Below are 25,040 nucleotides of genomic sequence, written 5' to 3' on the forward strand. Positions count from 1 at the left end.
TCCTTTACACCTGACAGGGGGGAGTTTCCCTGGTTGGACGTAGCGCGTGGAAGGAACACGTTATTCCAACCAGTTCCTTTCCCCTCCATCAGGCTCCCCGGCTGGCCAGGGGGAGGCAGTTTAGAGACCAGGATTACTGCATGTTTTTGTGAGGGTACCTACCCTAGGGGACATGGGGAGAACATGCAAACTCCACACAGAAAGGCCCTTTTGCCAACCCCGCCTCGGGTATGGGCACTGATGACGCAGAGGAGAGGACACGCCTCCAGCGCCCACAGCGTTCCCAGCGGGAATCGAACCCAGGACCTTCTAGCTGTGAGGCGACAGCACTACCAACTCTATAGATGATTATTATGACAAACCATACATTAACCACGTCAATCCTATACACATTTTGGTCATTTGAAAATAGCCGATCTACAAGCTGTGAGATCTGCTATATTCAAAAGATGTTAGAGTGGTGCAGCCACTCCAAGGAACAGCAATGTGTCTGTTCCACATTTATAAACACATCGGTGAAAACATTTATTGGTAAGGAATTTCTTGGCTTTCATGATAACAGGTAATGGTTAACATGCCTGAAAGAATACATGCGTGTGTGTGTGGGGGGGGGGGGGGGGGGGGGTATTCTGTCAAACGTAAGAAAGGGGGGTTGGAAGGGAAAAAAAGGTTGGAAGGAACCCAATGGATTTACGTGTTTACCTTATGTGGATGTGAACTTTGTTACTGTGGATTAAGCTTTTCTGCTGCAGTAAATGGTAAATGGTGCATTTATATAGCGCTTTTATCCAAGGCACTTTACATAGATTGTGCATTACATTCACCCATTCACACACACATTCATACACCGATGGCGACGGAAGCCATGCAAGGTACCAACCAGCACATCGGGAGCAATTTGGGGTTCAGTGTCTTGCCCAAGGACACTTCGACATGTAGACAGGAGGAGCCGGGATTCGAACCGCCGACCCACGGATCATTGGACGACCTGCTCTACCTCCTGAGCCACAGTCGCAGTGTCAACGTGTTTATGTACGTCTTTGAAAGCGTTACTTTTCAGGATTCAAATTCGAAGTATAAAAAACTAGCAGATCGACAAGTTCGAAACGCGGCACGTTATTTTATTATGCTTTGTGTGATGCTACGAAATATGATCATATGGTGCATTAATTTACAAAAAAAAACACATGCAGTTAAAATATGGAGATAAGAGGTTTCTGCCCGACAGCAGCGATGCCAATGTTCTAAACACACACATGTACACATCTGCTACTACATAGAGTACACCATCTGTATGTTCCATGCTGTCGTGTGGAAACCTTGTAAGTCCAAAACCATTCCTTTTTTATTATTTAAGAAATGATTAAAAACATACAGTGAACTCTGAAAAAAAAGTTGAAATACTGCCCCGACAGTGTCAATATACAGTATGTATATATGTTGGTTATCATTTGACAATTTGACCCCTCTCCTGCTCTTCCTCCATCTCTATCCTCTCCCTTCTCGCGAAAAAACGACAAAATGACGGGAACGTGCGCACGTTTTCTCTCTATTTTTTAAATAAAAGCCTTTTTTACACTAACCCTGCGACGAGAAGACGATTGTTATATTAGCAACCTCTGGCTCTCTGCTCTGCATGTTCACCAACACAGCGGCATGCAGATAGGTAGATACAGTAGTAGGATGCATGTATCTGCCCATCCCCCCCTGCACACATTGCATTGCATGCACGACTGGAAACGCTACACTACACACTGCTACTCACTGACCTGCAACCAGCAGTGTGTCCCCGGTCTCGTGGCGGGCTCCGAAGGGGGCCGACATGTCATTATATTATATCCTACATGCCATCGACAAGGTGACGGACACATTGGCAGAGACAGACAGACAGAAAGGCATGCAGACAAACAGACAGAGATCTCTAAGCTGCTTTAAGGGGGTCAACTGCGCTGTAATCTGCATTACAGACTGAATTATTAAGCAGCCTGTTCACAGCCAGCCACACAGCAGCATGTCTGCTCATCATCAGGATGAGCACTGTACACTAGTCACGCAGCCGTACACCGGTGGTTCTCAAAGTAGGGTCCCGGGGAAACCGGGAAAACGTTTTCTTCCTGGGGGTCCCCGGCACAAAACATTTTCAGATGGGGGTCTGCGGCAAAATACATATCAATTTGGGGGTCCTTAACGTGAACGAGATTGAGAACTATTAACTGGCCTTTGGGGGCTGCCCTGCACTTTCAGTATTCCTCACCAGCCCACCCAGTGGCCCAATGGCCCAACATACTCATAATTGGGAACGCCCCACAAGCACTTGAAATTGTAAGAGTTGAGGCATTAAATAGCGAGGTGTGGTGAGCTTGTAGTTCATCTATTTTCACAATGGCTGCCTCTCTAATTGACAATTTGGCGATTTCATATAATTCATTTTATACCATTTGATTCCATGTTGTAGACTCTCAAAGTTATACAGACCTGTAAGGTGGTGGTTCTCAAAGTGGGGTCCTTGGGGGGGGGGTTCCAGGAGGTCCCCAGCTCATAGTGTCACTTCGTGCCGCAAGCTTGTACATCTGTTACATCTTTTTGGGGAGAGAATTAGATTGGAACTTATTTTTTCATCAAATCATTTTGATTTGATTTACAAATCTTCTCTTCTGAAAATCCTTGGCACAAAACATTTACAGATGAGGCCCCATGGCTAAATACATTTACAATACAATTTGGGGTCCTTTACTACTTAAAGGTTTGAGAACCACTGATGTCAGGGTCCATTTGGATTCTCATGGTGGTCCCCGGACCCCACATTGAGAGAATCAGTGTACTTACTGTAGGAACCATGATGATGGGGACGGCGAGCTGCATTAAGAGAGGGGGAAACGACCTCAGCCACTTCAGTCACGTCTGGGAACGATCATCCCACTTTAATCCAAAGTATCTGTCAGAGGAAGACACGATAAGCACATGAAATGGTGGCACACATATACAGTACATTTTTTAATCTCATTCGGTAAATGTCAAGATCAGGCCTCAGGGTGTAGGCGGCGGATGAAGCTTAAATTGACACAAAGTCCTTCTGCTGTTCTGTTCTAACTGTCCGTCTGTCTACACCCCATGGTTCTCAAAGTGGGGTCCGCAGGGACTCCTTAGGCGGGGAGAAGTGCTAAATTGACCCTTGCAAGTCTAACTCTGACAGTATACAAATGGAAGCGATGGATCCTTTAAGGGTCCATTTGTATACTGTCAGAGTTAAAGGCGGTCCTTGGCATTTAAAATGATGTGGAAGAGAGGTATAGACTCTAACAGCAGGGGTCTTGGATGTTTTTCAGGCCAAGGACACCTTAAGTGAGAGAGAGAGAGAGAGAGAGAGATGAATTAGGGACCCCGGTGTTGTATGAAATTGTGTTGCCTAGTATTAACCTATTCAAACTGAGAAAGCATCTAGCTATAATTTATGTTTTTCAGAGAACTCTGATGATTTAAATTTTAGAACATTGGTTTAGACCAGAGGTTGTCAAAAATAGCAGTTATGTATACAGTCAGTCGACCGTGCCATACTGCAAGTGCGAGATTTGTACACCTGCTATCTTCTCTTCTCCCCCCCAGCGCAAAACCTGGGAAGTATTCCACTGTTGTTTTCTTTTAAGTGCAACTTGGATGACTTCATACAGTAGATTTGTTTGACAGCACCAGCATCATCCATCCTCAATTTTGTTTTACAAATTATCTTTGGGCCTATCTTGGATTCATGTTAATGCGTATTTTCAAAATGTTCCTATCACATTCAAATTCGGCACTGTTGAAGACCCCTGCACTCATGCTAATATGAGTTTTAAATTACATCTCTAAATATAAATTGAAAACATTTGTCAGCTTACTGGTAATTGCTTTGCTTCATTCTTTTACACATGGGCTACAGTGGTGATGATATGCAGTAGTAGGCTAGGCATTCGTAGACCAGAGCCTTAGATATGACTCTGTAGTAGTAGACAATGCTTACACACCACCACCAGAAAGCTACGATGCTAACATGTGTTTTGTCCGCTAATGTTGTCAAGCTGGTGAGTGGGCTGCTGTGATTGGCGTAGAAGCAACAGCTGTGTAGCTCACTGTGCGATCGCTTATTTTGTGAGGACTGTGATTGGTGCAGCACTTTGGGATATGCAGATTATCTACTCGAGTCCCCGCCTCCACAGGGTCCTTGAGGGTTCCAGGGGGTCCCCAGCTAAATAATTGATAGTTAGGAAGTTACCCAAATGTATACCTTACCACTTACCAGTCTGTAACTCTGAATGTACTGGCATGGCCCGTGCGGTAGTAGAAGGGTTCCACGTTCCAGACTGTCAAAACGTCTGTGGACTGTCAAGGTGGCGGTCCTTTACAGTACACAAAAAGGTTGAGAACTATACTGACATCCAGTGGTGGAAAAAGTACTCAAGTTTGTTACAGTATCTACTGCAATGTAGAAGTACTCTAGCACAGAATTCTAATTGTACTTGAGTAAAAGTACAGAAGTATTGGTATCATAATGTACTTATAATAAGGTACCACAAGTATACTCATTCTGCAGAATGTCCCATTTCACAAGTTTTCAAATGTATACAAATCTTTTGAAAATGGCCAGAATATATATAAATGTTTAATGTATGTTTTGTAATACTATTCAAAGTAAATAGTAACTACAGTTTTTGAAATAATTGTAGTGGAAAAGTAGAAGTAAAAGTATAGAAAATTTTACATACTCAAGTAAAATAAAAGTAGCTCAAAATTGTACTAATTAGTACAGTACAGCTAATGTACTTAGTTACTTTCCACCACTGCTGACATCAGACAAACAGTATTCGTCTCTCACCAAGACAATACAACCTATCACCAAGCGTTAAGTCTGTATAGCTCCAAAGACCAAAAGTCAAATTGAACAAAATATCTTTAATAGATATAAACATTTTTTTTTTACACATTACATCTCAAAGGAAACAGAAACACATGCCGTCACGCTCACACATGTCAAGAAATGAAGGTGCAACAAGGGCACTCTGTTTTGTGTAAGGCTTATCTTACGCTCCATCGTACGAGGGTAGTATAGCGTGTAGATCAGTCATTTATTTGGCAAGCGACACCTTAGTACTACAGAGTATAAAGTAGGCATTAACAGGCTAGGGGAAAGGGAGGCTGTGGCATGCCGTGTGCTCATATTTTGTCTCGAGTTTGAGAGCCTGCGACTCACTTTTACTGCATGACGTGATCCCCCGACCCCCTGCCTCTTTTTTTCTGTCCCCTGTTGATGTCTGATGGTGTAAAAACAATAAGCCCTGATTTATGCTCCGAAATCATGTTGGAGGAGCGATGTCGTCGGGCAGAAACCTCCCATCTCCATATTTTAACCTTTTGTGTTTACTTTTTTTCGTATATTGACTACGCTATACATTAGTATCGTACAACAGCGTCACACAAAAGCACCAAAAGTAGCAGATCCGCAAGCTCAAAACGCTTCGCGCCGTGTTTTGAGCTTATAGATCTGCTACTTTCGCAGTTTTGAAATTTAAATCCTGAACATTTGCAGTTTTGTACATACAGTATGAGGTTTCTACCCGACAGCGACAATATCATGTCCAGAGATCCCTATATTGCGCACCGCCTTAACCCTTATGCCTAAACCCTTATGCCTAAACTTTCTCTTTTTTTACTATTTTGAAAAACATTTAAGAATAGCAAAAATGGCCCGGTTCTACAGTACAACTCACAACATGTGAGCTTAAATATTTTTCAAAGTTGTGAAATAAAATACCAAAAACGTTTAAGGCATAAGGGGGGTAAGGCCCTAGGCTGGCATGGCCAGACTAATATCACTGTCAGGGATTTTCCTGTGGCAGATTCGTCTGGTTTTCAGGCTAGTAAGCCTTAAGCCCAAACCACACCGGTATAGGGACTCCTTGGGACAAAAACGTCAACCACACCATTGGTGTGGTTGACCGTAAAACGGTTTTGTCCCATACAAGGAGTCCCTGTCGGTGTGGTTTGGGCTTAAGGCCCCCGAGAGTGCTGATAGTGCTGGAGGAGCACTCCAGCGGGTCCTTACCATGGAAATGCATGGCGGACAGGCTTCTCTGTGGACACGGCCTCATGTACTTTGTCGTGCGATTTGTGTCGCGTCTTGAACATAGCCGATCTACAAGGCGGTCACGTGACGAAGCACAAATCAGGCCTAAAAGCAGAACTGCGTACGAAGAATAGCCAAGTCTTAAAAACGAAATAAAAAACTAAAAATAAAAGAAGGTGCAAACTCAGATGAGCATCATCATCAGACGTCTCTCTCTTATATATACACAGGTTGTACAGAATCATCAGGGTAAAAAAGGAAACAGTATTGAGGGTTTAAATATGGATCATATCTCATAATATTCCCGCGGTCTCTGATCTATTAAAAAGAAAAGTGGAAAGGGCTTGGGAGCAGACTTAAGCCTGATGTTTACTTTGTTGCGCGATGCCAATAAAGTCGATCTACAAGCTCACAATTTATCACAGATGCGCATGAGCTTGTAGATCTGCTATTTATGGCACAGGATGCCGTTCTATAACGGCTATTAGGTTAAGCCTACTATGTACAACTCTCAAGAGCTGGAATATCAGGGAATTTCGTCAAAAATGTCTTTACGCGTCCTCGCATTATTGTATAATAATAGTACCGATTCAATCTACAAGGAGCGTTAACGGTCATATTTCTCTCGTGACAAATCGTTTACCATGCTATGGAGCAGCGGTTCTCAAAGGACCCTTTTCCTCCAAAAGTTTGGTTGGTTCTAGAACTGGTTCCGTTCTAGATTCTTGGTACCTTGGTGCTTTCAGTGAACCGGCGGCCATTTTTTGGTTCCAGTTCCGAACCAACATTTAGGGTTCTGAACCAATTAATTTTCAGTGGAAAAAAGAACCGAACCGGTTCAGCCTCCGGTGGAAACGGGGCCTTAGTGGAATTCAGGGACCCTCTGGGTTCCTTGAGGGCGTTCCAAATGGACCCTTACAGGGCTGTAACTCTGAGAGCCTACAAATGGAATGGAATTTGTACGCTCTCAGTTATGAGGGTCCTTGAAATAAAAGAAAAAAAGGTTTGAGAACTACTGCTATGGATGAAAGAGGGACAATGGTTCCATGTATCATTTTGGTGGCACTGTCCAGCAAGTCAGTGCAGTTACAGTTATAGCCACGGCTGGGACCACAAATCTTTTACTCTCAGGAAAAGAATACATAATTAGAATTATTACATTAATTTAGAAGCTTTCTTTCCAGTCAAATCGGTTTCCAGTTACAGAGTCTCTCCACACACAGCCATCCCCTGATACAGAAGACTGTATTTGACATTATGTATTTGGCATAATGGCATTTAGTTTGCTCTCTCATTATAATTATTTGTCAAAAAAATACTCTTTAATAGAGTGTCCAGGTCATAGGTAACAAAATACACCTTAATTATATGTATTATTTACAAAATAAATTCATGGTCTTTTATCATTATCATGGCACCTACATAGTATTTGTTTTCATAATTATATATTTCTCGTCAGCTCATCGTGAGTCTTGTGACCAGTAGTCCTTTGTGAGTTTTACAGTATTTGCATGAATCCTCTAGACATTATACACTTTTGATACACAAAGTACATACTCTTTTTATAATTTGAACAACACACAGGCACTTTCACCTCACAGTTATTACTAGTATATTCTTTTTTTTATCATCTTTTTCAAGGCCCATACGAGGCCGCCTGTGTTCACCCGTCTTCTCCAGGGTTCAAATGAACATCTTCTGTACCCATACTCTACCCTCACTGGTTCTCAACGCATAGGGCCCGACGGGGACCACCCTTGGCGGGTCTGTAAAGTAACATTTCTGCTGAGAATTGTACAGTGTCGATTGGGGGGCCCCAAAGATTAACAATGGTTCCGACTGTACACTCTCACAGTCATCCTCAGACCCAGAAGGGTCCCATTTGGACCCCGGAGCAGATATTGTCTCCAATGTTTTCATTTGTTCCAAAATAGGTTGTTTTTCTGATTGAAGGTGCAAAAGGAAGCACATGGGAGCATACTACATATTCTTAACTTTGTTACTATACAAACAACTCAAAACTTTATCTGATCTGCTACAGCCAGGTGCAGTACCAAGAATTCTGTTATTTATTTAAAGCAGTGGTTCCTCAAACCTTTTAATTTCAAGGACCCCTATAACTCTGAGTAGCTACAAATTGAACCAAAAGGAACCGAATGGGTCCTTTTGGTTCCATTTGTATACTCTCAGAGTTACAAACCTGTAAAGGTCCTTTTGGTTCCATTTGTATACTCTCAGAGTTACAGACCTGTAAGTGTTCATTTGGTTGCATTTGTACACTTTCAGTTACAAACCTGTGAAGGTTCATTTGGTTCCATTTGTAACTCAGTTACAGATCTGTAAGGGTTCATTTGGTTCCATTTGTACACTTCGAGACCTGTTTCACGCAATGGTATGCAATGTATGTCCATAGGGAGAAGATTTTGCATAATACATTTTTGTATCTACGACTCCGAGGCACCAACTATTGAAAAATATCTCTGCGATATTTGGAGTTACATCACCAGATTCACCACACAACCCAGACCTGCATCAAAGATGCATTGTGCTTTAATTTAGTTGTTAGATTTTCTTGTTGATTTAAGAATTTGCATTTGACAGAGGCCTAACCACAGGGATTATACGTACATCATTGACATACCTAAAAAGGGAGGATCCGGGAACCCCAGGGGTCCTTGAGGGGGTTCCAGGGGGTCCCCAGCAAAGGTATTGATAGTTATGAACCAGAGGTCTGTAACTCAAGAGAGTGTAAAGATGGAACCAAATGGACCCGTTATGTACACTCTCAGGGTTATGGTGGTCCATGGCCCTAATGCATATGGAATTGGGAATCCTGGAAATTTAAAAAGTTTGAGAACCACTTGAATTTTTAGGTTTAATAAAAAACTTAAAACTTTAAACATAAATCTTTCTTTCTGTCATGCAAGGACACCTTACTAACCATCAAATTGGACACAAAGGAGCATCAATTCTCAGCAAAATCCCAAGGGAAGTGACGTCATGCTCATTACATCTGTCAGAACCACATCTGTCCAAACTCCTTTCTCTTGATTCCTCGGGTTCCTTGCAACATCTTTTTAAGTTTCCCACGAAATAGACTGTACATAACAACAATCCCTTCTTGTCGCCAGAAGGATGGCGAGTTTGTCTTAGCGTCGGCGTAGAAGATCCAAAGTCATGTGGGCTGCGTCGATAATACGTCGTCTTTTTTCCCCGCGGCTCGTCGTCTGCGCCGAGGCGGTTTTATTCGCGATGGTTTTGGAGGATGTTGTGGCATTATGTCGTCAGGCAGTGTCGACTGATGAGTCCAACATTGAGTCGGGCCGCGTTGTCTGTGTTCTATGTCAGAGGCGGTGTGTCGGGTTGAGTCTCTTCTCAATTCATGTCTATGGAGTTGAATACCCACTCAGTTCATGTCTATGGAGTTGAAGACCCACTCAGTTCATGTCTATGGAGTTGAAGACCCACTCAGTTCATGTCTATGGAGTTGAAGAACCACTCAGTTCATGTCTATGGAGTTGAAGACCCACTCAGTTCATGTCTATGGAGTTGAAGACCCACTCAGTTCATGTCTATGGAGTTGAAGACCCACTCAGTTCATGTCTATGGAGTTGAAGACCCACTCAGTTCATGTCTATGGTGTTGAAGACCCACTCGGTGAACTTCTTGAGTTTGGCCGAGGCGCTGTAGGACTCCTCCTGCAGACGCTGGTTGTCCTCCCGCAGACTCTGCACCTGGACCGCCAGCGATGTCTTTGCATCCATCTCCTGGTGGCGAAAAGAATAACCCAACAACACCCACACCCACACCCACACACACACACACACACACACACACCGTTGGCCATCAAATAAACCTTGTGTTGACCATCTGGGACAAGGAATTGGAGATAAAGGCGGTCGAAAGAAACAGATACAATGGGTGCGGGTGTGTGCGCAGTTCAAGATGGCGCGCTGCATTGCTGTTGACAACATCACCTAGCAACCCAGTGCTAATGTAAGTAGCATCACGACTCGATCGATCATAAACACTGTAAAAGACCAATTGCTGCACATCTACAGCAATGGCGGGGAGCGTGATACTATTTATTAATTGCCGTACATCTCTGGCAGTGTTTTAAGCTCATCTGTATTGTTGGGTCTGGTGTCTCTCATCTTCCTGAGACAATGACTATACAACACAGATTATCTATGGCCTTTAGTTTCCGCAGTCATTTATGATTTGGGGTGCCATATGGCATCTGCTGCTTTTTGTCCACTGTGCCACTCCTGAGTCAACGCAGCCATCTACCCGGAGCATTTTAGAGAAGATGACGGACACCAGACCCAACCACACAGATGAGATTAAGGCCGCTATCAAAGCAAACCTGGGCATCCATAACATCTCAACAGTGCCACAGGCTGATCACCTTCACGCCACGCCCCATTGATTAAATAATTCATTCAAGTATCCCAGACCAAGTATTGAGTGCATAAAATAACATGCTGCACTATAAGTCATGGCTCTAGTACTTGCTGACATAATAAAAAGAACAAGAACAACAACAACAACAAGGGAATGAAGGTACAGTACAAAGCTTGGAAACAGCTCTCACCTTCTTCAAGTCATCTTGCAGCAGCTTCACCATGGACTCCAGCTGGTTCACCTTCCCCATGAGACAGGCTGGACTCTCACTGTGGAGAGGAACACACCACATCACATCATAAGTAAACCTTCCCCACGAGACAGGCTGGACTCTCACTGTGGAGAGTCAGACTGTAGAGGAACACACCACATCATGGAGAGTGCCTTGAGTGTACAGGGTTTGATGAGGTCAGGTCAACATATGGAATGTCAGAACAGGTCAGCTCCATATATGGCAGCAGGGGCAGTAACTTGAGTGTACAGCAGGGTTTGATGAGGGCCCAGGTAGGGACCTCGTGCTGTACAGGTGACCTACCCAGGTGAGGGCTGTCTGTGGGGGGCTGTCTGGGGCTCGGCCTGCTGGGTGCTGGAGGTGGTCGCCGCGCTGTCAGCCCTGGAGTTCTCCTCCTCTTGGGCTGCTAGGATCACCAGTCTCTGCTCTGAACACATAGACATAGGAAACAAAGACTTACATTTAAGACTACAGGGGAGAACAGTTAATCAAACTGCAATTTAATTGAATATGAAAAATATAATTGTTTTGTATTTTGGTTCATGTCATTAAAGATCTACAAGCTCACAATGTGTTGTGATGCAACACGTTATGAGCTTGTATATTGGTTGACTATTTGCATGACACTATTTTGCAACTAAAATAAAATAGAGTTTTAGTCCTGTATGTACGTATATGGACACACACACACGCACACACACACACACACACACACACACACACACACACACTTCGATTTCTTTATTTGAATCCACAAATTACAATTCATTTTACAAGGAGACAAATATAAAGGGGTTTGACAGTTCATGTTCACTTAAGGATACACATGGCACCTCCTCCTCCACACAGACAAACTGCCTATAACAGCCGAAACAGAGACGCGGCCACTGTTCAGCGCTTGTTTAAAGGCTGATTTTAGCGTGGTGATAAGGCACATCTGCACCAAAAGTGTCCAAAACATGTCAGAACCCTACTGCATTAGCGGTGGCAGTTACAACGGGTGTGTGGGTGGTTATATGTTTAAAACAGTAAGCTGGCTCATCCGGCCGCCCGCCCGCACGCACTCCCGCCCGCCCGCCCGCGCGCCCGCGCACACACACACACACACACACACACACACACACACACACACACACACACACACACACACACACACACACACACACACACACACACACACACACACACACACACACACACACACACACACACACAGTAAGCCCATATGTGGAGTGAAATAATGGAAGAACAGCACTGCCCTCTTCTGCTGCTGTCAACAACGGTGCATCGCTGCTGTCGTGGCAGAAACCTCTGATCTCCATATTTTATTTTTAATGTCCCCCCCATATTTGGGGGGGGGGGGGGGGGAATTAACGTCTTACTTGACTCCACACAAAAGTATCAGATCCACAAGCACGAAGCGACGCGGTTCGAGCTTGCAGATCTGCTACATCTACTGTTTTTGAATTTTAATCCTGAAAATTACACCTTTTTTTGACATACAGTATGACGTTTCCGCCCGACAGAGACGATATGCAAGAAAACCACCAAGAAACACTGGGAACAAACAAACACAGACAAACAGGATCAATCAATCAATCAATAAAACAGCGTGAGCTGCTGAGGGATTATAAAGTCCGCTCCAGTTCTTCTGGACAGATAACAAGCTGTTATTTTGGAAGACAGTAGAATGTAGCAACAGTTTGGCTGGGTTCACTGGAGTCCCTTGTGCTAGCAGCTTTAGAACGATGCACAGCGGATTGTTTTGTATACTTTATTATATTCTGGGCAATTTGACTGTGTTGTTGTTGTGCTGTGCTACTACGAAGTGCAGTGTGATTATATTTTATCGTTGTGTGCTGCCGTTGCATTGTGTTGTGTGATAGTGTGATTGTGTTGTGTTGCATCGTTGCATTGTGTTGTCGTGTGACCATATTCTGCAGTGTGTTTGGGTCATTAATTATCACAGGGACTATTTTTATCATAGCACAGAGAGGGAGAGAGACACCCCATCCTTCCCTCTGTGTGAGTGTGTGTGCGACAGAGAGAGAGAGAGAGAGAGAGAGAGAGAGAGAGAGAGAGAGAGAGAGAGAGAGAGGAGGAGTCAATTGTCATTAAACATGTCTCATCTCTCACGTGAGCGTTTGCCTGCTGGCACAGCACATGAATATTGGATAAAGTTCAGGAAAATGTATATGAACTACAAAGCACTTGCACAGCTCAGTGCATCGTAGGAGGTGAGCTTCCCTCCCTCCAGGAAATGCATGAGAAACACTTCAGCATCATCAAAGACACTCATCACACCGTCTGTTCTAGGGCTGCAACAACAATTATTTTGTTGCTCGTTAGAACTGAAAGCAGAACTGCATATTCGGGTTTTTTTGTAATTTAACGCCCTACTTGATTAAACTACAGCGTCACACAAAATAGTCAAAAGTAGCTTAGCGGTGCGTTTTGAGCTTGTGGATCAGATACTATTGCCATATTTTTATTTGAATCCTGAAAAGTAACAGTTTTGGACATACAGTACATGTATGAGGTTTCCACCTGACAGACGATTTGCTTACAAATCTATTCAGCGCACAACAGCGTAATGCAGAAATAGTGAACATAGCAGATGCAATAGCTTGTAGATCGGCTGGTCAGGAGCCATAAAGCCAGACTTCCTTTAAGTTACCTTAATAACTGCTTAACAAGCGCCAAGCCCTGTTACCATAGAGCAGCATTTACTCATGGACTTGCTGATGCTTGTAGATCTGCTATTTCAGGTGTGAGTCACCGGAATAAAGGACGGGTGTTTTACCGTCTAACATGGTTAAAATGGAGTTTGAAGTTACAATGGGTTTGCATAGGAAAGGGGCTTGGCAGCTAAAATGAATATCAAATATCTAAATACTGAATCAAGCAACTTAAAAGTTTTTTTGAATGTGAAAATATCCCTATAAATCGTTAATCTGCAATTATTTGTATGACAATGAATTAACAGCTTAAAGGGACATTTCACCCTTTTTGCCAAAAAAATATATGTTAATGACATTTAGAAGATTTAGAACACTTATCCTGGGGTCTTTATGTATGTAATATGTGGTTTTAGATATTTAAAATGTTAGCAGTGTCCATGATGTCACAGACACTGGACTCACTTCCTTCCTGGACTACATGTCTCAGTAATACAGCCCTCCCCCTATCCACAAGGAGGAGCAGCGCACCAAAGCATTATGGGAATTGTAGTCCAGGAAGGAAGTGAGCCCAGTAGTGGCTGTGACATCATGGACAATTGGACACTGCAAAAATCTAAAATATCTAAAACCACATAATACATATTACACACACACAAAGACCCCAGGAAAGTGTTCTAATTCTTCTAAACGTCATTAACATATATTGTTTTTGCAAAAAGGGTGAAGTGTCCCATGAAATGTTGTAATGCTGACAGCTCAATAGATGCACTTTACCCTCGAAGGCCTTGGCGGCGTCCACCAGATGTGCCCAGTCCAGCGGGCCATCAGAGCCAGTGCCGGGCAGGGGCATGAGGCCGGGGTCCTGCATCTGCTGCTGCCTCCTCCTCTCCTGTTCCAGTGCAGAGATGTCTGGAGCCGACAGGTCCCCTGGTGCACACAACACGAGTTACACACCGGTATGGGGCCATTTAGAACCCACTCAAGGCTACACCAGTCAACTTTGACTGGTGTAGGTTCAAATGTTTACGAAGTGATGTGTAGGTTCAAATGTTTACGAAGTGATGCGACAAAAGTTTAAAAAAAAAAAGAAAAAAAAAAGTTGAAATTCAGAGAAAGTTTGTGTGATACACAGTATGGGGGGGTCTCTCACCTAGGGATTTGTGCGAGGGTCTTCGGCTGGGCCCCTTGCGGGCGGTGGGGGAGCGAGGCATGGTAGAGCAGCTGAACAGCAGGTCGCTGGGCGTGTCCCGCGCGGCGCTGCAGAAGGATGGCTCCCTCTGGCCGCTGTAGATGCTCTCGTCGGACAGCGTTCTCTGGATGGACCGCCGGCTGGTCGTGGACGTCGGGAACACAGGCTTGGGAGACAAGAGACGACGTGAGTGTTAGGCAGGTTATTTAAAGGCAAAAAAAGCCTCCACAAAATCACCATATCGGCAAGTGATCAGAGGTAGGGCGGCCTCTTGGGAACCAGGGCTCTCCCAGAGTTAGTGTCGAAGTGTTCTTGAGCGAGACGCCTAATCGCTCCCGATGGGCAGTAGTGCCTTCCATGGGTGTCCTCCGCCATTGGTGTATGAATGTGTGTGTGTGAATGGGTGAATGTAATGCACTATCTATGTAAAGTAGTCTATCCGCAAGTTCAGAACACAAACTATCATATCTCTGCTGTCGGGAAGAAAGCACCTAACTCCAAAATGGTCATTTTTCAGAAAATAAAAAATATACAGAACATTTTCAGGAAATGAAGAAAACCATATATTTTGAAAACAAAGCAATATTGCCTCGTCACAGTTGGTGTTGTCACTTGCAGGATAGGGGGAGAGGTGGTGGAGTTAGTTGCTTTAGCACACAGTTTGAGGGTCTAATGGAGTTAACATGTTTTGTCCGAAGCACTTTTTACTTTTACTACTTTTCATTGGTTCAATATTGTTTTAACCAACACACAGACGTAAAAGGTGTTCAATAGCACTGATTTATGCAACAAACAAACAAAATCAAAAACCTCAAAAATGGAGTTGGGTGGTTTCCTCCCGACAGCAATATATACTAAAACAGGGATGTCTTGAAGGAGGAATTTCCGTTTGTATTACGAAATACAAATAAAGAATCCAAAGACTAAGAGGAACACTTGCTGACTTGGGAGCAAACAGGCAGCCAGTTACCTTGTCCTCCTTGGCAGTAGGTGGAGGGCTGTCCAGTGTAATGAGCTTCTTGAGGTCCTCCTCCAGGCTGGATTTGGGGGCCTGGCGCTGGGGGGACTGGGAGCCCCTCAGGTTGGCTCGGAGCTGCGGCTGACCGCCCAGCAGACCATCGCTCTGGTGACGCCTGGCAACAAGAGACGGCACACTTCACTTAGATGTCGTTTTTTAGTCTTTGGAATAAAATTCCATTTAGGTTTAGTCATAAGTTAGTCATCAGAAAGGTTTTAGTTTTTAGTCGACTAAATAATGATTTAAGATTTATATTGAAAATGTATTTTGGCCTGTGCCTGATTTTACACTTGGTTGAATGCTGACAATAGCATCGATCTACAAGCTCACAACACCTCGTGCTAGATCTGGTATCAGAGTAACAGCGCAACCAAACAGTTCTACCGGATCTCTTGTCCTCTAGTCCCTCCCTAACATTTTAGTCTATTTTGTATATGTTGACAAAATTGTTAACATATTTAGTCTTAGTAATCATAGCTTGGTTTTTATTTGGTGTTCGTCAGTGGGAAAGGTAGTCGACGAACATTTTTCGTCATCATTTTAGTCGAGGAAATCAACACCGACAGCGACATGGCAACACTGCAGCTCATGTGTACGTTGCTATCAATTCTCGTCAACACCACAGGGTGGCAGTGTTGTCCAACTTAAATAGGAAAACGCCTCTGCTGCTCAATATTCATCCAGGCTCTTTCCTGTCAAACATCAACACCTGACCCAGCAGGGAGCATTTCTACACAGAGTCACAACTCTTCTCACAACACCTGAGCCCAGCAGGGAGCATTTCTACACAGAGTCACAACTCTTCTCACAACACCCAGCACAGCGGGACGCATGGTTTAAACATTCACAGATGCTTTATGTTAAATAAAACACCCCACACTCAGTGGTGGAAAGTAACTAAGTACATTTACTGAATTGTACCTTTTGTGGTACTTTTTTCCTCAATACTTTTACAATGCTGCCTATGAGGTACATTTGTAGGCTTAATTTTTACTCCTCTATAGCTATTTGAAAATGTTAGTTTCAAGCTAGCTAGATTGAGGCATTAAAAAACATACTAACTAAGCATACAATACATACAATTAAGCTCTATTATATACTTTGTCTATTCAAAAAGACGCAATTTTGATAGTGGCATTGCTTTCTTTAACTCAAACAATCCAAGTACTTCTTCTACCACTATAAATAAGACATTTTGTGCACTTTGTAAGATTGTACAGCTGCTATGTTTGGAAATGTTTTTTTTAGTCACAAAAACATTTTAGATGGCGTCTTCGGCCAAATGCATATATCATTTTGGGGGTCTTTAGCACGAAAATGTTTGAGATCTACCGATTTAGAATCGGCCTTTTCACACTATATCTTGCACCACCCCTTACCAACTTATTTGCCATTTTTTACTATTTTAAAACATTTTAAAATATTACGATCTACAGGCTAACAACGTGTCGATGTAGATTGGCTCGTTGAACTATTTTCAAATGTTTTAAAATAGTAAAATATGGCAAATAAGTAAGGGGTGGCGCAAGATGGAGCGCTTTATCTGTCTACTGTATATCTATCAATAGATGCCAAAACAATGGGACAATTTCCATTTTTGTGTATTTTTATATCAAAAGTCCATAAAAAATAATCAAATTTGAATTACTTTCTTTGAACAAAAATGTAATACGTGATGACGTGTCGAGTCCCGCATGAATAAAATCTTGATTTCATACACCTGTTCGATTCTCATTGCTGCCTGCACGTTCCTCCAAACACAGCTGATTTTGATTACAGAACCAGACAGTGTATTACTCATTTTAATCAGCACGCTAAAATATGTATCTGAAAACATTACAGGTTAGAAATAAGCCACGTAGTAGCAAACATGCTGAGCTTGCCAAGTTTTGTTGTAAACAAACAAAACTCCATGCTTATGTAGCATAGACACTAACATCCCGTAGCCTGAAGGGATGTGACGCTCTGATTGGTTCAGAAACACACAGGCTTCCGTTTCAGAGTGAAACTTCAAAATAAAATGACTGAAAAAGCCATTGCTCCGCAACTTTAATGGCGTTAACATGGGAGCAGATAAAAAGCGCTGTCCGCACGATTGCGTCCTCCCGTGTGGTTTCAAGCGCTCCACTCTCCCAGACCCCTCCCTCCCTCCGTCCGCTCCCCAGGTGGTGATTTACTTGCGCGTGTTGCCAAAGTCCACGGAGTTGACGGTGCCGCCGGGCTTCCTCCAGCCGATCAGGAACTTGGACGTAGCTCCCTGGCGCGGGTAGAAGCTCTTCTGTCCGGGGCCTGGCGACAGCGGGGGAGTGGGGGAGGTGGCCGGCGCCCCCGCGGTGATGGTGACCTCCTCCTGGGGGGAACCGGACTCCTGGTGGCCCATGGGGCTGTCGGAGTGACCGGAGCTCAGGGTGCTGCATGGGGGACAGGCATACACCATACATGGATGGATGAACACGAGGTGAAGGGAAGTTATTATGTCGTTGCTATCGGGCAGAAACCTCTTTATACTGTATGTGTACAGTATGTATATACAGTATATAAATGGTAAATGGTGCATTTATATAGCGCCTTTATCCAAGGTGCTTTACATAGATTGTGCATTACATTCACCCATTCACACACACATTCATACACCGATGGCGGCGGAAACCATGCAAGGCACCAACCAGCACATCGGGAGCAATTAGGGGTTCAGTGTCTTGCTCAAGGACACTTCGACACTAACTCTGGGGGAGCCCGGGTTCGAACTGGTAACCTTGCGGTTACCATCCAGCCACTCTACCCCTGAGCCACACACACACATACCGGGTAGCTCAGACGGCTCCTCTCGACCACAAAGTCATGGGTTTGATACCGGGCACCGCCAACTCAGCGAATGAGTAGCACGGCTTGGTTGTAGCAAGTTGTGCGGTAAGTACTGGGTAGGTGTTGCACCTATATGGTAGGTGTTGCACTCTACCTCAAAATCCATCTCCCAGGGGTCTAGTACACTGCAAAACGGGGATAGACCCCTGCTGATACAGCCTCTCCAACCTACTTATTTACTTACTACTACATACAGTACTTACTTACACTGTATGGAATCAACTATGTTTGCGTAGATGAGTTCCAACACATGAATTCATAAATGAAAGATAAGACCACCTGGTCTGTCCTTGGACTTTCCTTTCCTCAACCCTTCCAAAACAACACTTTCCCATAGCCTGACATGAAAAAAAACCTTTCAAATGGACGTGTAAGTAAGTAGCCTTGCCGAGCCATGAGGCCCATAGCGCAGGAGCCTATCTCCTGTTTCTGTAGCGTGAGGCAGCTTGATGTACAAGTACACCCCCTGGACATGACGCTAGTATGTCGCAGGGACTTACCCCCAATCCAACCCTTGATGCTGAGTGCCAAGCAGGGAGGCACTGGGTCCCATTTTTTAGAGTCTTTGGTATGACCCGACTGGGGATTGAACCCCAGCCTCCCAGTCCCAGGGCAGACACTCAACCACAAGGCCACTGATCTGGTGGCCTTGGACGTGTGTGTGTACTTTACTGTACGTAGAATTATGACGTAGTTTATTTTACTTTACTTGAGTAGGTCCAATCTTCTTTTACTTTTACTTCTACTCCACTAACATTCCAGAGGCAAATATTATACTTTTTACTTTTATTTCACAACTTTAGTTACTTTGTAGATTTTGATCATTATTATTACAAAACATACCACTTCAGCCGGCCATTTGAAAATAGCCGATCTACAAGCTCACAGCGGTGTAAATAGGGTAACAGGTACGGTCGCCCCAATTCCATCTCACCCCAGCTTTTTCCCGCCGACCTCACGCCGACAGCTCGGTGCGGCGGTTCTTGTATTCATTATTTTGTTTTACTGAGAATAAGGTTAGAAATAAGTTTAGGGTTAGGCATAGTTTCACTGGGGTTAAGTTTAGGAATAGGGTTAGGTTTAGGCATAGTTTTACTGAGGTTAAGGTTAGGAATAAGGTTAGGTTTAACCGTTTAAGCATAATTTACTTAGATTACTTTAGGAATACCAGGCCGCGCAGTTCCACCGGCTGTACGCCCGGGGCGAGTTGGTAAAGGGGCGAGTTGTTTTGTATTCTAAAATAGTGATATACATTTGAAAACTTGGGAAACTTTATACTTTTGGTACTTTAAGTAAGTGTACTTTTACACAAGCAAATTTAGAATCCTGTACTTTTGCAGAGTGATTTTAAATTGGAGTATTGATACTTAGCACTTTTTCCACCACTGGTTATTTCGGGCCCAGTGAAGAGGTAAGGGAGGAAGGGCTGATTCTGCATTCCTACAGACTTCAAGAGCTGCTTCACACACACATGTGCGCACACGCACGCACATACGGTACACACACACACACCTCTCACTCTCCCCTTTTCTAGAGTCCAAACCGCAGTGCTTTGGACTCTTCCCACCTGGGGAACGGTACGGGATATATGTGGACCACAATGCATCACTGTCTGCTTAATGAAACATTGATACGCCAGCACAAAGTCCTTGGCTGCAATAAGCACCTGGAATCTGATAGAGCGGTGCTGCTTCCAAAACTTTTAAAATTTCATAGGACCCCCAGTCCGGTATGTATTAGGACCGCGGACCTCCATTAAGTGTACAAAATGGGTCGGCTCGCAAGTTGTAGGGAAGCGTCGGACCGTGGGATACTGTAGCGGCAGGCTTGTTGTTGAAAAGGACATCAAGCCATAGGCTTTTAGCACCAGAGTAGCCGTCTGTCGGCTCTCAGGTGCCTTCAGCAACTTTTTTTCCAGTCGTGGAAAAAGTACTCAAGGTTTTTACTTAAGTTAAAGTATCAATATTGCAGTGTATAAATTCTCTGTTACAAGTAAAAGTCCCGAATTCAACATTGAGTACAAAAGTATTGGCTTCAAAATGTACTTACTAAATGGAGAGAATGTCCCATTTAAAGATGGAGTGCCACAATTTTTGTATTTTTCCAGTTTTCATGTGTCTATGAGGTGACAGTACTTCATTAGACACCCTGGAGTCGTTTTTATATGCAAATAACTTTGTATTTAGGGTTTCTTCCTGGAGGGTGAACCCTTGACAGTCAAACGGGCCAATGAAATAAACAGTAATATAGTGACATCACACTATCAGCCCCTCCCCTAACCCCTCCCCCTTCATCATACAACTACAGCTGTGGGTGCGGCTTCAGTTCAGGTGGATCACCACCCATTACCATCCACCAGGCAAACCAGGCATACTTAATGAACTGGTGGGCGTGTCCACATAAAAGCATGATTTTAACAAATACTGTACACTTTTTGGAAAAAGTTCTTCCTCCTTATATTATAATAATACCTGATGATCATGTTTTAGGGTGGAAAAAAATCGTGGCACTCCATCTTTAACGTTTTCTATAATCATTTGAAAATAGCAGATCTACAAGCTCACAATGCATCGAGCTTGTAGATCGTTTATTTTCAAATGGCCGAAATGTATACTGTAGGGCTGAAGTGGTTAATGTAGGTTTTATAATAATAATCAAAATCTACAAACTAGTAACTCAAGTTTTCAAAAAATTGTAATGGAGTAAAAGTACAATATTTGCCACCGAGATGTAGTGGAAATTGGAGATACTCAAGTACAAATACCCCCACAAATGTACTTAAGCACAGCACTTCAGTAAACGTACTTTGTTACTTTCCACCAGGGCTGATGTCATTGTGACAGGGCCTGACACTAACCTGGAGTGGGAGGCTGCGTCGCTGAGCGTGTAGGAGCCGTCTGAGGCCAGGGGGAAGGCGGAGGAGGAGGGGGGACTCTTGGCCAGGCCCTCGCCGCCGCCTCCTCCCAGGGGGACCAGTAGGGAGTCTGGCGGCTGCGGAGGAGGGGGGGAGGCGTCCGAGGACCTGCTGTGGTGGTGGTCCCCACCCGCAGGGTCGTCGGGCCAGGGCGACGAGGTCTTGTTGTCTTTGGGCCGGCTGAACGCGACACCGCCGGTGGAGGAGGCCGTGCTGCTCTGGGTGGCGGTGAAGGAGCTGGCATCGATGCCGCTGTCGGCCGACGTGCCCTGCAGGGTAGCGGAGGAATTTAATGAAAAGAACTTCGGCACACACATACGGCCGAGCTACACCGAGCGAGCGAGCGTGTGACGTATGCGCAGTCCGCGAAAATAATGCGTGTGAAAAACGCTCCTGGCTACACCACATATGTGGGCGCTCGCAGATTTGCTCCACTGTCTCCATTTGGGAGACAATATACGTGCAGGGGGGGGCCGCATACATACGCACATAAAGCCAGTGCTGCCGCCCCACAAAAGACGTGCTCCTCGAATATTCCATTAGTAGAAATAGTAGCCGATAGAATAATCACTATTAAGAAGATAAAAACAGTAGCAGCCCTACCTGCAAGTATCCGTTGATCTCATTGTCAAGTCGCACCCGGGACCGCGAGCCCACCTCGTACCACTTGTCATCACTGTGGGTGGAGCTGGAGGCGTTGCTGGACAGAGTGTTGCTGCTCGATTGGCTGGACGAATAAGGCGCGTCCACCTATTGGAAGAGATTGACTGTATGAACATTTGATTTGCTCTCGTTATATTTGTAGTTTTTTAGGTTTTTACTTCATAAAGTGAATGGTGCAATAATCTACAATGCTTTCATACACTTCAGTCCAACCCAGCACTGCCTGGAAAGCCGACTGTAAACAGATGATGATGAAGAAACAAATAAAAGTGCAAAACAAATGATGACATGAAAAGTTTTTCCACCCCTGGGCCTGAAAACCATTTTTTTTCTTCTAATCTAAACACAACAAATCATCATAACGTTGGAATAAAAAACGCTTCTAATCCAACGAGTGGAAGAAGCTGTATTAACTTTGCGGCACACTGAAGGCTATGTCGCTCTCTTCTGTCTTCAACCTAACCACCACATTTAATGAATCAGTCATGTTTTGAGGCCGCGGCGAGGAAAGCTTGAATGAGACGTTGGCTAGCTGTGATGCTGACATTAAATGTGTTGATTCCATTTGTACAACTCTGTGATTGGTGTCACCAATCTGTCAGGAAAAAGGGGGGAAAAAAAGCTGACAGACAAACAGGCTGCATTGAATGTCTCAGAAATAAAAGCGCAGGGTTGGAAATTATGTGAACTTCAAAATAGAGCACCCATCCACGGCCCACTCGGATTGGTAGGGATGTGTAAAAGTATCTTATTTTATTTTATAAACCATAAAAAGCATAAATGTTGCCTCAATCAGGCTAATGATAATCATTACCATCAATACCAATAATGCAGGCACACTATGGTAGGCCTGTGTAGCCCTGTACTCAACATTGCACCATACATACAGTATAGCATTCAAGTCACCTGCAGTAGGCCTAACTAAGCTAACAAAATAAATGGTATCCTCTAAAATAAGGTTACTATGGGCAGGGTTTCGATGACAATATAACCTTTGCAACAGATTTTATTTTTATAAAAAAAAACCTATAGATATATATTCGATTTATTTTTAATAATCGATTTCGATCCTAATAACGATTAATCGGAACCATCCCTAATTCTCGGAGGAACATTTAGCGAAAATAGCAGATCTACAAGCTCAGCTATCATCAGTAGACACCCCTGTGTCTAAGGAGTGGACCTAGTATAGAGCTCTACTCTAGGTCACTACAATCATTTAACTACTTAAACCCCAGCATCCGTATTCTGGAAAAATCAGACCAGTCTGAAGGGAGTGGTGCAACAGCACCCCCTATTGGTACTCTAAACATAGTGACATAGTCCCATAGTCAAAACTGGGCATATTTCAGCGAAGATATTTAATATAGAGCAAAAAAACAGAAAATACACTAGCATAGAGCCCAGAGGGACTCAACAAAGTATGGGTTTGAAGTGGTTGAAGTATGCAGGGTTTAAATGTTCAAATCCTGTACTAAATTACTATTTTGGGCAACCATAAAAGGCCTTTTACAGCCTGTGTCTGTTCACTTATAATATTTAAAGGGCACAGTGCATTTTTGCTGATGTTAGGAGAGGAGAACCCCGTCCTTGTCATGGCTCAGTGTGGTACAATAGTGATAGGAAAACCCGTCCCTGTCATGGCTCACTGCGGTACAATAGTGATAGGAAAACCCGTCCTTGTCATGGCTCAGTGCGGTACAATAGTGATAGGAAAACCCGTCCTTGTCATGGCTCACTGCGGTACAATAGTGATAGGAAAACCCGTCCTTGTCATGGCTCAGTGCGGTACAATAGTGATAGGAAAACCCGTCCTCGTCATGGCTCAGTGCGGTACAATAGTGATAGGAAAACCCGTCCTCGTCATGGCTCACTGCGGTACAATAGTGATAGGAAAACCCGTCCTTGTCATGGCTCAGTGCGGTACAATAGTGATAGGAAAACCCGTCCTTGTCATGGCTCAGTGCGGTACAATAGTGATAGGAAAACCCGTCCTTGTCATGGCTCAGTGCGGTACAATAGTGATAGGAGAACCCCGTCCCTGTCATGGCTCAGTACGGTACAATAGTGATAGGAAAACCCGTCCTTGTCATGGCTCAGTGCGGTACAATAGTGATAGGAAAACCCGTCCTTGTCATGGCTCAGTGCGGTACAATAGTGATAGGAGAACCCCGTCCCTGTCATGGCTCAGTACGGTACAAAAGCATAGCTGTTGGGTGGAAAGTTGGAAACCTTGTATGTTCAAAAGAAAATATATATGTTTTTTAATGTTTTACTTTTTACAGAGGTTGAGACTTCTCGCCAGGTGCCAACGTTCAGTAAATCATTTTCTGTCCAAAATGAGTTAATACCACAGCAAGACTCTTCACATAATGAATTGCATTTTTTTATATAGCGCTTTTCCAAGTGCTCAAAGCGCTTCACAATGGTTCATTCATTCATACATTGGGAATACCATACCAGACTAGAGCATGTCTGACATAAATGGCAGAACTAAAATCGACATGAAATTAATGCATGAAGTCAAAAGATTCCATTATTACTTTTCATTTGCTAACTAATTTGGAAAACACTTACACTTTGTCACCTTGCTAAAATAATGGCATATGTCACTTTTGAGGGGAATGATATCTTTGCCTAAATCAGCTCATGACACTGGCCACCTCTGGTAAACACCGTTTATATCCATTAAAAGCATCATGCTGTTCCCACCCCAGCAGATGACATATCTCAAGACTGTATGTTACCTAGTCCATTTTATGGCCTAATATAAGTTTAAAAAAAAAGACAATGTGACCTAGGCCAACAGAAAGTGTGTAGTAAGCCACTTACTCCTTTGATAATTTGGCCTAAGTCAGGTTTACAATTGCCTAAGTCAAAACACAAATTGGCCTACATCATTCATTCATTTAATCCTCTTATGTTACATAACTGACAGACAGCCTTATTTGTATGTCAAGTCATAAATTGGTATAAA

General features: G+C 43.8%; 2 protein-coding genes across 12 annotated transcripts in view; both read right to left on the minus strand.

Moving 5' to 3' along the window:
• LOC306942746 (regulator of G-protein signaling 6-like) overlaps nucleotides 1–4,328 on the minus strand; it is a 133,420-nt gene extending 129,092 nt beyond the window's left edge. For 8 of the 9 annotated variants that reach the window (XM_079528798.1, XM_079528796.1, XM_079528795.1 and 5 more), the window contains exons 1-3: nucleotides 3,876–3,995; nucleotides 2,827–2,935; nucleotides 2,476–2,579 (exon numbers count right to left, since the gene is read on the minus strand). The gene's annotated coding sequence lies outside the window, so the exon portion shown is untranslated. Of the gene's footprint in view, nucleotides 1–2,475; nucleotides 2,580–2,826; nucleotides 2,936–3,875; nucleotides 3,996–4,273 lie in introns of those variants that run through there. The other variant, XM_079528791.1, reaches the window with a different exon arrangement.
• Nucleotides 4,329–4,911: 583 nt separating this feature from the next.
• The window catches only part of LOC306942740 (signal-induced proliferation-associated 1-like protein 1), a 113,615-nt gene continuing 93,486 nt past the window's right edge, over nucleotides 4,912–25,040 (minus strand). For 2 of the 3 annotated variants that reach the window (XM_079528783.1, XM_079528782.1), the window contains 9 exons: nucleotides 22,004–22,150; nucleotides 21,344–21,669; nucleotides 17,799–18,032; nucleotides 15,574–15,736; nucleotides 14,565–14,769; nucleotides 14,189–14,341; nucleotides 11,037–11,160; nucleotides 10,692–10,770; nucleotides 4,912–9,864 (listed from right to left, as the gene is read on the minus strand). In XM_079528783.1, the coding sequence (XP_079384909.1) occupies nucleotides 9,721–9,864; nucleotides 10,692–10,770; nucleotides 11,037–11,160; nucleotides 14,189–14,341; nucleotides 14,565–14,769; nucleotides 15,574–15,736; nucleotides 17,799–18,032; nucleotides 21,344–21,669; nucleotides 22,004–22,150 (1,575 nt within the window). In that variant the 3' untranslated portion in view covers nucleotides 4,912–9,720. Of the gene's footprint in view, nucleotides 9,865–10,691; nucleotides 10,771–11,036; nucleotides 11,161–14,188; nucleotides 14,342–14,564; nucleotides 14,770–15,573; nucleotides 15,737–17,798; nucleotides 18,033–21,343; nucleotides 21,670–22,003; nucleotides 22,151–25,040 lie in introns of those variants that run through there. The other variant, XR_013792331.1, reaches the window with a different exon arrangement.

Source organism: Electrona antarctica (genome assembly GCF_951216825.1).
Source record: "Electrona antarctica genome assembly, chromosome: 18".
Classification (NCBI taxonomy): domain Eukaryota; kingdom Metazoa; phylum Chordata; class Actinopteri; order Myctophiformes; family Myctophidae; genus Electrona; species Electrona antarctica.